The sequence below is a fragment of the Chiloscyllium punctatum genome, chromosome 32 (genome assembly GCF_047496795.1).
Source record: "Chiloscyllium punctatum isolate Juve2018m chromosome 32, sChiPun1.3, whole genome shotgun sequence".
In the NCBI taxonomy this organism is placed as follows: Eukaryota; Metazoa; Chordata; class Chondrichthyes; order Orectolobiformes; family Hemiscylliidae; genus Chiloscyllium; species Chiloscyllium punctatum.
In genome coordinates this window covers 32,581,789-32,597,472 of record NC_092770.1, presented here as the reverse complement: position 1 = coordinate 32,597,472, position 15,684 = coordinate 32,581,789, and the positions used below count along the sequence as shown (strand labels likewise).

Here is a 15,684-nt window from a genome sequence, read left to right as displayed (position 1 = left end):
GTTTGGCCCACAGAGCCTGTTCCACCTTTCAATATGATTGTGGCTGATCCTATATTTCCACAACATTAGAACTAGGAGCAGGAGGAGGCCATTCAGCCCCTCAAGCCTGCTCCACCATTCAATACCATCATGGCTGGCCACCTCTCTGCCTCAACTCCACTTTCTTGCCTGCATCCCATAACCCTCCAACCCATTAAGTTCACTCACTCTCCTACTCTCTCCCTTGGCACCTTTTCATCTTTCAGAAATCTTGCGACTTCTCTCTTAAATATATCCAGTGACTTCACCTCCACAGCTTTTTGTAAGAGGCTTCCTCGTGTTCATTACCCTCTGAGGGAACAAATCTCTCATCAGCCCATCCCAAAATTGTCCACCCCCAGTGTCCTGACCATGGCGCCTCACATGGGCCAGGGGAATTTCACATCTGCTCAGAATTCTTCATGTTTCGATAAGATATACCATTCATATCATTTCTGTTTTGAAATCATAGATAATGGTCAGTGGACAGTCTTATCTGTTCACTTTCGGCAGCTCTAATGGAGGTGGCGGTATGGTGGTAATGTCCCCGGTTAATCCAGAGGGTCAGGCTGACATTTTAGGGACACGTTTTGAGTGGCTGGAAAATAAAGGTGGTCTCAGTGATGGTGACCATGTAACCACCATCGATTGGAGTAATAACCCATCTGGCTCACTGATGTCCCCCAGGGAGGGAAATCTGCCATCCTTCCTTGGTCTGGCCTATATGTGAGTTCAAACCCACAGCAATGTGGTTGACTCTTAACTACTGTCTGAAATAGCAAGATACTCAGCACAAAGGATGGGTGACAGTGAAAGAACTATGAAAGGAAAATATACTGCAATATCAGAGCGGAGGAAATGCACTAGGAAAAGAGAAGCATGGCATTAAATCTAGTGCATGACCAATCAGAATACTGCTCACTCCTCTCTCTCTTTCATGTGCGCTGGCGCGCGCACACACACACACACACAGTCGCAGATGCACAGACTCACAGACAGAGACACTCACACATTCACTGACACCCACAAAGACACTGACACACACACACACACATCGCCACACTCACACAGACACACTGTCACACACTGTCTCACACACACACACATACAGACATTCGCACAGACACACAGATGTTCTCATAGACACATACTGTCACACTCACATACACTGCCACACTCACACAGACACACAAAGAGTTCACACAGCACGTGTCACTCTCTCTCTCTCTCTCACACACATATCTGCATTGCTGAGTACCTTTTCAAATTCTTCCAGTTTCTTCTCTAATGTACTGCTGAATGTGGAACTTGAAGCGTTTCCATAGCGATTATAGCCAGGCCTCTCTACCCGGCCAGAATACCTGCCACTGGCTGAATATGCTGTGATATCTTCTTCAGGTGCATTCGTGGTGCTGTGTGGACACAGGGAAAGACTTTCAATCTTCAACAGGAAGTCAAACCGCAACAGAATGAAGTATGCTGGATGCTGTACAATAGTATGGATTAAAGTGTGATACTGAATGACAGCAACTTCACTGTGGTGCCTTGTTGGAGCCACAAAATGCACCAAGGTACCCCCCTCCCCCACCCCCCCCCGTGAATATTTGTCTTCATTGCTGTCTCAGCCCTGGTCTCCTAGGACACATCCTTACCTCCTGACTCAAGTCTCATTGCACAGTCCTGAGTGCAAGGTCCCACTGACCCTTCCAGTACTAACGAGGAGGGAGGGCTGCATTTTTGGAGGTCCCATCTTTCGGAGTCCGAAATTGGCCGAAAGCTCTGTGTATCCTCTCAAATCACCTGGTACTACTTTGAAGAACAGAGAAAGGTTCTCTGGCCAAGATTTACTTATATCTCTCAAATGACTTGGCCATTCCCACCTTGATGTCTGGGAGAGCTCGCTACAAGTAAATTGGTCACCACATTTCAGAAGTTGCAATGAAGACTGCACTGTAAACCATTTTAGGATGTCCTGAGATCATTAATGACAAAATGATAGCCTTTTGTTTTTGCCTAACAGGTGAGTACAGAAACTTAAGGTCCCAAAGATATGTCTGTGATACCATCTGACAAAGACTAGATACATAATCCATGTTAAGATGGTCATATTCATCCATTAGCAACATAGAAATAAGATTCCAAATCTGGAATGAGCTTTGACAAAGGGTCAGTTAGACTCGAAACGTCAGCTCTTTTCTCTCCTTACGGATGCTACCAGATGTGCTGAGATTTTCCAGCATTTTCTCTTTTGGTTCCAAATCTGGAGGCTGTCCTGACATCTAAGACATGGGGAGGATATCAGAAACTTGGCTTATCCCATAGGATGGAAATGGAAATAGTATTCCCAAAGTTAGAGGAGGGGCAACATTTTTACACAGAGGGTGGTACACATATGGACTGAGCTGCCAGCGGAAGTGGTTGAGGTGGATACATCAACTACATTTAAAAGGCATTTGGACAAATACATGGACCGGGTGTGGCGTTGGAAAAACACAGCAGGTCAGACAGCATCCGAGAAGCAGGAAAATCGACATTTTGGGCCTTAACACTGATTTTCCTGCTCCTCGGATGCTGCCTGACCCGCTGTGTTTTTTCCAGCACCACACTCTCAACTCTGATCTCCAGCATCTGCAGTCCTCACTTTCTCCAAATATATGGATAGGAAAGGATTAGAATGGGCCAAGTGCAGGGAAATGGACGGACATCTTGGTCAGCATGGAGCAGTTTGGGCTAAAGGGCCTATCACTGTTCTGTAGGACTCTTTAAGAGGTGAAGTGTACCCCCATTCCTGAGGAGGTCAGGATACAGGATGATGGAGGTGGGGGATGGTGGCTGACAACTGGAATCCAAAATAACTGGTTTTGGGGTACAGAAACAAAACAAAAACAAAAAAAACTAGAAAGTGCTGGAGTCGTAAGTTCATGGAATGCCCTGCCAGTAGCAGTGGTGGACTCTCCCTCTTTATGGGTATTTAAGGGGGCATTGGATAGGTATATGGAGGATAGTGGGTTAGTGTAGGTTAGGTGGGCTTTGATCGGCGCAACATCGAGGGCCGAAGGGCCTGTACTGCGCTGTATTCTTCTATGTTCTATGTTCTATGAAACTCAGCATCAGTGGGAGAGAGACAGGGAGGCGGGGGGAGAGGGCGAGGGAGAGAGAGATAGAGAGACAGACAGAGACAGAGTTCACAGCTCAGGTCTGTGACCTTTCATCATAGGTACCACTGATTAAATCAAAACAAGGAGGGGTTTCTCTAATTCGAAGTGAGGCGGACACAGCTGTGGGTAGCTTTCAGGAGGTGTTTCTCCAACAGTGAAGCTGTGTCAAAAACATCAAGGACTGTGGATGCTGCAGATCAGAAACAGACACAAACAGAAATTGCTGGAGAAACTCAGCAGGTCTGGCAGCACCCGTGGAGAGAGAAACACGAGTTAATGTTCTGAGTCCAGTGACTTGTTCCCAGAATAGTCATGTTGGTGCTATCAGCTGGCTGAACAGAGTTGGACTGGAGAAGACAAAAGACTGACAAAAGAGATCTAATAGAAATTTACATGATAATACATGGTTTAGAAAGGCTGGACACTGGGAAGTTGTTTCCGTCAGGCAGGGATACTCGGACCCGTGGGCACAGACTTAGAATTAGAGAAGGTCAATTTAGAACGGAAATGAGGAGACATTTCTTCATGGAGTGCAGAGGAGGCCGGGACGGTAAATGTCTTCAAGGCAGAGATTGATAAATTCTTAATCTTACAAGGAATTAAGGGATATGGGAATAGTACGGGTAAGTGGCGCTGAAATGCCCATCAGCCATCGATGGGCCGAATGGCCTTACTGCCACTCCTATGTCTTATGGACTGACATCTTGTGTGTCACAAGAGACGAAAACCTGGTGACAGAACCAATAAAATATTCAGACAAGGAAATGTTACAGACAAATACATCAGAGACATCTGGAAGGGGAAAGGCGTTTTAAAAACCCAGCTCTGATTTCTCCCAGCTTCAGTGGGTGACCAATGGGAAACATTACCTCCTGCTTCTCTCTCCTCAAAGGCTGCAAGATCTGCTGAGCTTCATCAGTAATTTCTCTTTTTTAGAACATAATCAACAACAACATGAAGAGCATCAAGGTAACAGCAAGGGGATGCCTATTGAGTCAACAGAGGGAACAAGACAATCTCACTCATCTCTTTATGGAACAGCAAAGATCCTTCAACAAGGAACGTGAATCAGTGTGAGAAAACCCTACCTTGTCTGGACACTCTGCTGGTAACTCTTACGGGAGAAAGTGAGAGCTGCAGATGCTGGAGATTAGAGTTGAGAGTGTGGTGCTGGAAAAGCACAGCAGGTCAGGCAGTGTCCGAGGAGCAGGAGAGTCGACGTTTCGGGCAAAAGCCCTTTATCAGGAATTCCTGATGAAGGGCTTTTACCCAAAACGTCGATTCTCCAGCTCCTCGGATGCTGCCTGACCTGCTGTGCTTTTCCAGCACCACACTCTCAACTGGTAACTCTTATGCATGACTGACTCATAACTCAGGGTTTTGGAGATAAAGGAGACTGCTCTCAGCCTTGCCCACTATTCACCAATAACACAAAGTACAAAAAATGCAAGTCATGCCACTCAGCAAGGAACAGTGAACACAAAGTAACAAAGATTAATATGATTGACCTCGTTTGGAATGCAGTGTGCAGTGTTGGTCACTGCATTTTAAAAAGGGTATAGACACATTAGTGATGTACAGAGGAATGTAACCGAGTCTAGGCAGAGTGGATAGCAAGGTCCCATTTCCCTGAGAAGAGTGTCAATAATCAGGAGGGTAGATTTAAAATAATTAACAGAAGGATTCGAGGGAAGTTAAGCAGAGGGTAGTAAGGGACTAAAACTCACTGTATGAAGAGTGGGAGAAGTAGAAACTCTAAACTCATTTTAAAGATCCTTGGAATACACATCTGAAGTTCTGTAACCAACAGGACCACGGTCCAAGACCTGGCTGCATTGCTCTTTTACAAGCAGTACAGACATGAAGGCTGAATGGTCACCTTGCTGTTGGAAAAGTTTTAGCTTTCAATGGAGATGGGGCCAAAAGGATTGATAGTAGTTTGGCATAGTTAAACACAGGAAGCAAGGATGGCTAGGACTGAACCTCATTACTGTGTGAGCAGAAGGCTGACAGGTGGCTCTTTTCAGCCTTTAAATAATCAAAGAAGGTTTCTCTGAATTGTACCTGAGGAGAACTAGAGGCTTTCAGTGTGAGATAGGTACCACAAAACCAGCAAGGCATCCAGGAGCTGGTGAGTCTGCTCCAGCAGAGAGAATGATAGATCCCCTACAGTGTGGAAACATGCCATTTGGCCCAACAAGTCCACACTGACCATCTGAAGAATAACCCACCCAGACCCATTCCCCTACTCTATTACTCTACATTTCCCATGACTAATGCACCTAACTTACACATCTCTGAAGACTATGAGCAATTTAGCCTGGCCAATTCACCCTAACCTGCACATCTTTGGACAGTGCGGGGAAACCCACGCAGACACGAGGAGAACGTGCAAACTCCACACAGACAGTCATCCGAGGCTGGAATCGAACCCAGATCCCTGGTGCTGAGAGGCAGCAGTGCTAACCAATGAACCACCCTGCGGTGTCTTGTCCGTCACAAAGGAAGAAGACCTGCTGACACTGCCAAAAGTGAATTTTACAGAAGCATTTCAGGGGAAGCTACAGACACACGGAAAGGATTGAGACAGATGTAAAAGTCTGGGAGGAGGCTTGAATGCAGCAGGAATGGCAGCATGGATTATTTGGGAGAAATGGCCTGTGCTCAATATTCTATGCAATGTGAAATGTCAAACTTTTACCCTTATTACTAAGGAGGACCATAATGTTAACTTTTAACTTTACTTTTCTACTTACACTCTCAGAACAACAGTAATACTTAACTCTTAACTGTGTTTCTCTATGTTACTACTTGTATCTATGTTTTGTACCTGGCCATCTCCACACCTCAGATGGTGCCGTGTGTGGTGACATTGTTCACTTTTCACTTCCTTCTGTACTTAAGTACACATGACAATAAAGCTTAAATTGAATCAAAGGGTGGTATGTGTACGGAATGAGCTGCCAGAGGAAGTGGTGGAGGCTGGTACAATTACAACATTTAAAAGGCATCTGGATGGGTATATGAATAGGAAGGGCTTGGAGGGATATGGGCCAGGTGCTGGCAAATGGGACTAGGTTAGGTTAGGAGATCTAGTCGGCATGGATGGGTTGACCGAAGGGTCTGTTTCCGGGCTGTACATCTCTAGGATTCTGAATCAAATTTAACAAACTGCATTTCAGAGAAAAAGGAGAAGAGGCAGGGATGTAACCTTGTAATACACCAGCCAGAAAGAAGGAGGGAACACCTCAGGCACATTAATTGGTGGGGAAGGTGTCGTTTCCATGACACTTTAGTAAACGTTAATGCAGCACCTTAAAGGGTTGGGTACTCCGGTTAAATGATCGTATTAACTTCTAAACTTTACAGAAGTAGCAAGGAAAGGATCCCTCCCCAGCAATTAATGTCAAAGTTGTTCCCTCAAGTCTTTACAGTTGCCCCATCAAACATTTATACATGCTTCCCGAACATCAAAAAAAACAAAAAGAACTGCAGATGCTGGAAATCAGAAGCAAAAGCAGAAAGTGTGAAGTAACTCAACAGGTCTGGCAGTATCTGTGGAGAGAGAAAGCAGAGTTCATGTTTCAAGTGCAGTGACCTTTCTTCAGACTTGCTGAATCTGCTGAATGTTTGCAGCAATTTCTATTTTTGTTTCCAATCTCCAGCATCCGCAGTTCATTGTTTTATGACAATCAATAGACAACCTTCACCAAAACAACTGAGCTACAAAGTCAATAAAGTAGATGAGAGCTCAGTGCTGTGTAAGGGTAAAGTTCTCATTAGATCAAAAGTCCAGTACCTCATCTAGAACATAGAACAGCACAGGAACAGGCCCTTCGGCCCACTATGTCTGTGCTGATCATGATGCCATTCTAAACTAATCCCATCTGCCTGCACATGATCCGTATCAAAGAACAAAGAAAATTTACAGGCCCTTCGGCCCTCCAAGCCAGAGCCGATCCAAATCCACTGTCTAAACCTGTTGCCCACTTCCTAAGTGTCTGTATCCCTCTGCTCCCCACCTCCTCATGCATCTGTTCAGACGCATCTTAAATGAATCTACCGTGCCTGCCTCTACCACCTCTGCTGGCAACATGTTCCAAACACCCACCACCCTCTGTGTGAAGTACTTGCCGCGTGTATCCCCCTTAAACATTTCACCTCTCACCTTGAAAGTGTGACCTCTCGTTGTTGAATCCTTCACCCTGGGAAAAAGCTTGTCTCTATCCCCCCCTGTCTATACCCTTCATGATTTTGTAGACCTCAATCAGGTCCCCCCTCAATTTCCTTTTTTCTAATGAAAATAAACCTAACCTACTCAACCTGTCTTCATAGCTAGCACCTTCCATACCAGGCAACATGCTCGTAAACCTTCTCTGCACCCTCTCCAAAGCGTCCACATCCTTTTGGTAACATGGTGACCAGAAATGTACACAGTATTCAAAATGTTGCTGAACAAAAGTCTTGTACAATTTTAACATGACTTGCCAGCTCTTATACTCAATACCCTGTCCGATGAAGGCAAACGTACTATATGCCTTCTTGACCACTCTATCCACCTGTGCAGCCACCTTCAGGGTACAATGGACCTGCACTCCCAGATCTCTCTGCTCATCAACTTTTCCCAAGGCTCTTCCATTTACAGTATAGTTTGCTCTAGAGTTAGACTTCCCAAAATGCATCACCTCACATTTGTCTGGATTGAACTCCATCTGCCATTTCTCCGCCCAACTCTCCAGTCTATCTATATCCTCTTGTATTCTTTGACAGTCCCTTATGCTTTCTGCTACTCCACCAATCTTCGTGTCATCTGCAAACTTGCTGATCAAACCAACAGTGCCCTCTTCCAGATCATTCTTGTATATTACAAACAATAGTGGCCCCAGCACTGACCCCTGTGGGACATCACTGGTCACCTTTCTCCATTTTGAGAAACTCCCTTCAACTACTACTTTCTGTCTCCTGTTGCTCAACCAGTTCTTTATCCACCGAGCTCGAACACCCTGCACACCATGTTACTTCACTATCTCCATTAGTCTACCATGGGGAACCTTATCAGACGCCTTACTAAAGACCATTTATGTGACATCTCCAGCCCTTCCTTCATCTATCAATGGGGTCACTTTCTCAAAAAAATCTATTAAGTTGGTAAGGCACGATCTCCCCCGCACAAAACCATGTTGCCTATCACTAATAAGCCCATTCTTTTCCAAATATACATAGATTCTATCCCTCAGTACCTTCTCCAGCAACTTTCCCATCACTGACCTCAGGCTCACTGGTCTGTAGTTACCCAGAATATCCCTCCTACCCTTCTTGTACAGGGGGACAACATGAACAACCCTCCAGTCCTCCAGCACCTCACCTGTATTTAAGGATGCTATAAAGATATCTGTCAGGGCCCCAGCTATTTCCTCTCTCATCTCCCTCAGCAACCTGGGATAGATCCCATCCAGTCCTGGGGATTTGTCCACCTTAATATCCTTTAGCCTACCCAACACATCTTCCCTACTTATGCTAACGTGATCCAGACTAATCAAACTTCTATCTCTGATCTCAACATTCATCATGTTCCTCTCCTCAGTGATCACTGATGCAAAGTAATCATTCAGAATCTCACCCATTCTCTCAGGTTCGACACACAGCCTTCCTTCATTATCTTTTAGTGGACCAACCCTTTCTCTGCTTACCCGCTTGCTTCTTATGTAAGAATAAAAGGCTTTGGGATTCTGCTCGTTAAAGCTATTTTAGCCCGCTTGTTTCCTCGTTCAAGACTGGTCCGACTGTTCCGATATTCCTCCAGGGCCAAGGGGAGAGGGTGAGAAGGAGAGTCCTTCCTGGTAACCTCAGCCAGTGATGGGAATTGAACCCAATCTGCTGGCATCACCCAGCTATCCAGCCAACCGAGCACCCCAATCTCCAAATTCTGATTACTGTGACATTAAAGAATTTCTATTTAAAGAGCACCTTTTTATTTTCAAAATGTCCCAAAGTAATGACAATGCACTGTTTGCCCGTTACAAGGTTCAGTCTGCACGGAGCAAGCTCCCTGCAATGTCACAGATAGTTAGATGGTCAGTACAGCAGTAACCCAACTGCAGTCAAAATAGAAAGATGTGTTGAAGGCGGCAAGATAGTATTAGACAGAACAATCGGGAGAACTTAACTACTCTTCTTTAAAACGCTGGTTTTGGGATCACACAATCAGGGAATAAAAGAATGATTACAGAATAGAAAGAGGCCACTTAACCCACTTAGTTTCTGCTAACTCCCTACAAGAGTAGCTACGTTCACCCCAAAGCACATCCAGGAACACCAACTTAGCATCTGAAAATGCGAATTATTTTAAATCAGTGGTTTCTATCGATCTATCTACTTGCTGGTAGCAAAGACTCTCCTTATTTATTTCATAAAAAAGGCTGTATAATTTTGACTACTTCCACAACTAAGCCCCAGCTGGAATTTATTTGCTGTAAATTAAAGTTTCAGCTCTGCTAACTATAGGTCTCTTGTCCCACAAGCAGAATTCAGATAAACTGAAGAAATTTCACACAAGACACCAGAGTTTGTAACTGATACTCATTAACAGGAACTTGTCATGTTATGGGCAGGATGCTGTCGAATTCCCCTCTCCCGTTAACGAATGAACTGCGTGTGGTCAGTGTCAATGACCTTATGATGAACGTGTGACTGTCTCATAATCTGCCCCAAAACCTTCAAAATTAAATTTACAATAACAGAAATCCCTCTCCAGCTAACTTTCCTGACTCTTTAACTGAAGGTTAATGAACCAATTATTGCTTACCAGAGGATTTACTTATAGAGTCATAGAGATGTACAGCACAGAAACAGACCCTTCGGTCCAACCCATCCATGCCGACCAGATATCCCAACCCAATCTAGTCCCACCTGCCAGCACCGGCCCATATCCCTCCAAACCCTTCCTATTCAGATACCCATCCAAATGCCTCTTAAATGTTGCAATTGTACCAGCCTCCACCACTTCCTCTGGCAGCTCATTCCATACATATACCACCCTCTGTGTGAAAAACCTGTCCCTTAGGTCTCTTTTATATCTTTCCCCCCTCACCCTAAACCTATGCCCTTTAGTACTTGTTCTGTATCAACATTTATACAGAACATCTCTTGTGAGACACTATTAATAATCAACTTACTATTTATTGAAATTATCTATATTCACCAAATTTCAAAGTTTTTTTTGGGCTAATTCTAATTTGCATTCACAAAAAACCATTTCTACCCTCGACAAAAAAAAACACATTCTGGAACCTAAAGACAGCCAATGACGTGCTGTAATGTATGTAATGTAAAACCTTCAGAAATAGGAACAGCAGTAGGCCATTCAGCCCCTCGACCTGCTCTGGCAGTCAACAGGACCATGGCTGATCTGACATTCCTCATGTCCACCTTCCCTCCCTTTCCCCATAACCCTTGAGAAATAAATGCACAGAGGCCGTTGTTCTGTCACTTTGTTTACCTGTGCACAGTACACTGGCTATGACCGGCCAGCTCAGAGTCAATCCCTGAGCTGAGCAGATTCTAAATCCCCTGGTTATATGTTTTTCTGACAAGATTCTCATCTCTTGGTTATATATTTGTTTAAAACAAACCCCCACACTACCAACACACAGCGGTAGTGCTTATTTTACCCCAGCACCCATGAGGTGAGTGTGCAGGGTTAGGACACAGTGAAGATTAACGAGCGCAGAAATCTTTATTCAATTTCCACCACCAGGAAAAAAGGAAACACCCAAATGGCCAGTGACAAGCATCAAAGGGCAATGCTGTGTGACCAAACAGTGAAAGGGAGGGCAGGGTTTAAATCAAAATAGAGTTGGCGGGGGAAATAAAACACGCCACTCCCTGTGGCGCCCACCTCTCCCTGAACAACTCCAGGGTGTCGGTGGATACCTCGTGCTCCCTCTCCAAGGACACCCGGGCTCTAACGTAACTGCGGAAGAGGGGCAGGCAGTCGGCCTTAACGACCCCCTCCACGGCCCGCTGCCTGGACCTGTTGATGGCCAGTTTGGCCAGGCCCAGGAGCAGACCCACCAGGAGGTCCTCTGACCCACCCTCACCCCTCTACACCGGGTTAACTCCCTGTTTAATCTGTCACCCAGGGCTCCCTGATTGGTCCAGGTTAGCAACCCCAATCAAGGATCTCATAGTCAATGAGATCCACCTGGTTCCGATCACTACACCTTGATTTCCCAACTGATCAAGAATCTCTCCATCTCAGCCTTCAATATACACAAGGGCTCTGCCCCCACAGCTCTCTGAGGTGAGGTGTTCCAAAGACTCACAATCCTCTGAGGGAAGTAGTTCCTCCTCAGCTCAGTCTTATTTTGGAGCCCCTTTATTCATGCATCCAACTTGTGCACAGCAAGCTCCCACAAACAGCAACGTGATAATGCTCAGATAATCGACAAACATAGTGGAAAAATTCAAAGTCATTGGACTCAAGGTTAAATCTGTTTTTTTGTCTCTCTCTCTCTCTCCATGAGAGCTGGCAGGCCTGTTAAGTTTCTCCAGCATTTTGTTTTTATTTCAGATTTCTGGAATCTGAAGTACTTTCCTTAATTTCGATAATCTACTTCAGAGGATGCTCATTGAGGGATAGATATTGGACAGAATTTCTCTATTGTTCCTCTAAACAGTGTCATGGGATTTTTCACTTGTACTGGAGAGCACAGATGTGGCCTCAGTGTAACATCTCCTTTGAAACATAGGAACAGGAGTAGGCCATTCAGCCCACTGAGACTGCTCCGTCATTCAATGAGATAAGGCTGATCTGTGACCTAACTCTAAATACCTGCCTATAGCCCATATCTCTTAATATCTTTGGTTAACAAAACAAAGCGATGATGGCTCCTCTGACAGTGCAGCACTCCCTCAGGACTGGCACTGGGAGTGTTGGTTTTAATAACATAGTCAAGTCTTTGAAAGGGGCTTGAATTCATAACGTCCTGAATCAGAGGTGAGAATGTGCTACCCACTGAAGTAAGTGGTGTGAAACAAAATTCCACAAACAGTACACCAGCAAGAGATTACAGTCAGAGGGTCTACAGCACAGAGAAAGGCCCTTCAGCTCATTGAGTCTGTGCTGGTCATAAACAACCACCTGACTATTCTAATCCCATTTCCCAGCACCAGGCCCATTGCCTTCTATGCCTTTGCATTGCATATGCATATCTAAATAGTTATGGAGTCATAGAGATGGAAACAGACCCTTTGGTCCAACTCGTCCATGCTGACCAGATATCCTAAACTATCTAGTCTCACCTGCCAGCACCCAGCCCATATCCCTCCAACCCCTTCCTATTCATATACCCATCCAGATGCCTTTTAAATGTTGTAATTGTACCAGCCTCCACCACTTCCTCTGGCAGCTCATTCTATACACATACCACCCTCTGTGTGAAAAAGTTGCCCCTTAGGTCTCTTTTATATCTTTCCCCTCTCACCCTAAACCTACGCCCTCTAGTCTTGGACTCCCCACCCTAGGGAAAACACTTTGTCTATTTATCCTATCCATGCCCCTCATGATTTTATAAATCTCTATAAGGTCACCCCTCAGCCTCTGACGCTCCAGGGAAAACAGCCCCAGCCTGTCAACCTCTCCTTATAGCCCTGACAACATCCTTGTATATCTTTTTTGAACCCTCTCAAGTTTCATAACATCCATCCTATAGCAGGGAGACTAGATCTGAATGCAGTATTCCACAAGTGTTGTGAGGGTTTCTGCCTCTCCTACCCTGACAGGCAGCGAGATTCCAGCATCCTCTGGGGAAAGGCATTCCTCCTCACTCCTCCTTTAACCATCTATCCCTTACCTTACCTGATCTCTGTTCCGTCCATCAAGGGCTGAAGGTTCTTCCTGTCTGTCCTGTCAATGCCTGTCATCATTTTATCCACCTCAATCCTGTTCCCTTTCAATCTCCTCTGCTCCAAGGAGAACAAGCCCGGTCTGTCCAATCTCTCTTCATTCACCCAGGATCTTTACAAACTCAACAAATCAACAACTTACTGGAAATCTGGAGATCAACAAGTGTTTTCTATACACCAAGTATTATATACAATGCAGTGCATGGGGCTGGCCTGTTTTTAACTATATTTACAGCTAGTTCTATTCACATTCAAACAATTAGAACTCATTGTGAAGGCTGAGCAGGAGGCTGGAGTTGCCAACAGCAGTCAGTAACCAGTTTGCCTTTGGTGTTGAACTACAATCCAAACAGTCCCTGCCAAGTCTCTGTCCACACTGCGAGCAAGGAGCGAGTTCCACCCTATGCAGAGCTAGCTGGCTGCCACAGCCAGCATTCCAACCTCAGTAAGGAAGGGGAGCAAATGAAACAATGGCAAGTGTCTCAGTTGAGGTCAGATCAGATCCTGGATCCATGCAGTCACAGACTGATTGCCCAGAATATTCATTATGGGAAAAACAAACTTTGTATAAAACTGGAACTTCACAAAATGTTTTTTTTACCTTTTCCATCGGCTTGTAGTTCTTGGTGTTTCCTAAAATAAAACAAAAATATTTTTTACTCGGTGATCTTTCAGACTTATTTCAAACACATCCCAAAGGCTGGTGTCAAAGACTGTTTAAGACGCAGAGTCAGAGGTCAGGATGTTATCGCTGATTTCAGACAGTTTGATCATCAGCAGCAAAGTGCTAACAATGGGATGGTTTTTATCTTTGCAAGACACAAGAAGGAAAGTGAGTTAACAGTGGTTCAGCAGAACATGACATATAAAACTATCTGCACCTTTGTAAGACAATAAACAGCATGTAGATCAGCCATGATTGAATGGTGGAGCTGACTCGATGGGCTGAATGGCCTAAATCTACTCCTATATCTTATGGTGTTTATGTCACATCCAGTCATGTCACCCAGAAACATTGTAAACTGTTTCACCAGCAATCTGCATTTCACGTTCCAAGGCACTCAATGTCCGTGAAAATGCCACACAAGGAGATATTACTGAAGGTGACCTTCCCATGGCCACAAATGGAGATTTTTAAGGGGTGTCTGAAAAGGAGAACACAGTGATGCAGAGATGGATAAGATTAGGGAGGGAAACCTGGAGCTCAGGAGCCCAGCAGCTGTTGGGCAGAGCACTGACGGTGCAGCAAATCAAGTCAGAAAGCTACAAGAATCAGAATTGGGGGAGGACTGAGGTTTATGGGACTGAAGGAGATTACAGGGGAATGAGACCATGGATGGACTTGAGGGGAGCTTATTCAAACCACGACTTTTGGATTGAGCGAGTGCTCCCATTCTCATTGAGACTGGATTGGGTTGGACTTAAAGTCAATTACGCAACTATTTATTTACAATCTTTTTCTAAACAGTCATACACCACATTTTGGTGTCCACATATTTCTCGTTAGAAAGTTCAACATTAACGAAGTTCAACATTTTGAAATGTTTTTAATACTAGACTGGAATGAAAACAAAAGACCATTTGGTCCCTCTAACCTGTTCCATTATCCAATTAGATTGGAGCTGGCCTGCATCTTAAACTCCATTGAGTGCTTTGCTTCCCGTAGTGCTTTACCTGACAAAAGTTTAGCAATCTCAGCATTGGCACTAATTTACATCTTATTCTCCACAGCTGTATCTTGTATTGACGATGTTAAAACACAGACTACACTTCAAGAATGTCATTGACCACAGAATGTCTCAACTTAACCAGTGGTCACAAACAATGCTATGTAAACGAAAATCTTATTAATTTTCTTTCTTTTCGCATGAAACTTGACTCAAACACAAAACTCCTCATCAGTTGAAGTTAGGAACAGAATTTCAACAATTCTCTCCTTAACAACATTGTGGGTCACTGACAGCATTTGGACGGCAGCGGTTCAAGAAGGCAGCTCACCCCCACCTTCTCAAGGGGCAACCAGGGACGGGCAATAAATGCTGGGCCCAGCCAGTGACACCCATGACCCACAGCGAATAAAATTAAAACAGATCCACTCAAATTTGTTGCTTCTGTATCCCTTTGAGAATGTTAAATAACATATAGAATGTATGGCACAAAATAGGCTGTTCAGTCCATCTAGCCCATGCCTTCTCCCATCTCTCTTTGTCCAACCTAATCACTATAACCCCAAGGTCTACTAACATTTCTTTAAATCTGCTGTGCATCTTCTCACAAGGAATACCATCGTAAAGGGGATTATTTTATCAATGCATGAGAGGAGAGTTCTTGTGGATCTCGATGGTTGAGGTATTGCCATGGAGAATACATCAGTTAGATGATGATTGACGATTAACTGCCATTTTGTTTAAATTTAAACCAGGCAGGGTGACTCTGATGAGTTAAGACACTAACCCAAGGAATCAACCAGAGACTGGCTGTTGCCCATTTTGTTAAGTTGAATTTCTCCAAGCCATTCACACCATTTTGATGTGTCAGTGTATGACCATTCTTTCACTGTTGCTGGATCAAAGTCCTTAAACGCCCTCGATACCAGCTTGGA

General features: G+C 44.6%; 1 protein-coding gene across 2 annotated transcripts in view; it reads right to left on the bottom strand.

The window, feature by feature from the left end:
- The window catches only part of pawr (PRKC, apoptosis, WT1, regulator), a 167,696-nt gene that overhangs the window by 15,374 nt on the left and 136,638 nt on the right, over positions 1-15,684 (bottom strand). For both annotated transcript variants that reach the window (XM_072552041.1, XM_072552040.1), the window contains 2 exons: positions 13,684-13,715; positions 1,277-1,430 (listed from right to left, as the gene is read on the bottom strand). In XM_072552041.1, coding sequence (XP_072408142.1) covers positions 1,277-1,430; positions 13,684-13,715 — 186 coding nt within the window. The remainder of the gene's footprint in view (positions 1-1,276; positions 1,431-13,683; positions 13,716-15,684) is intronic.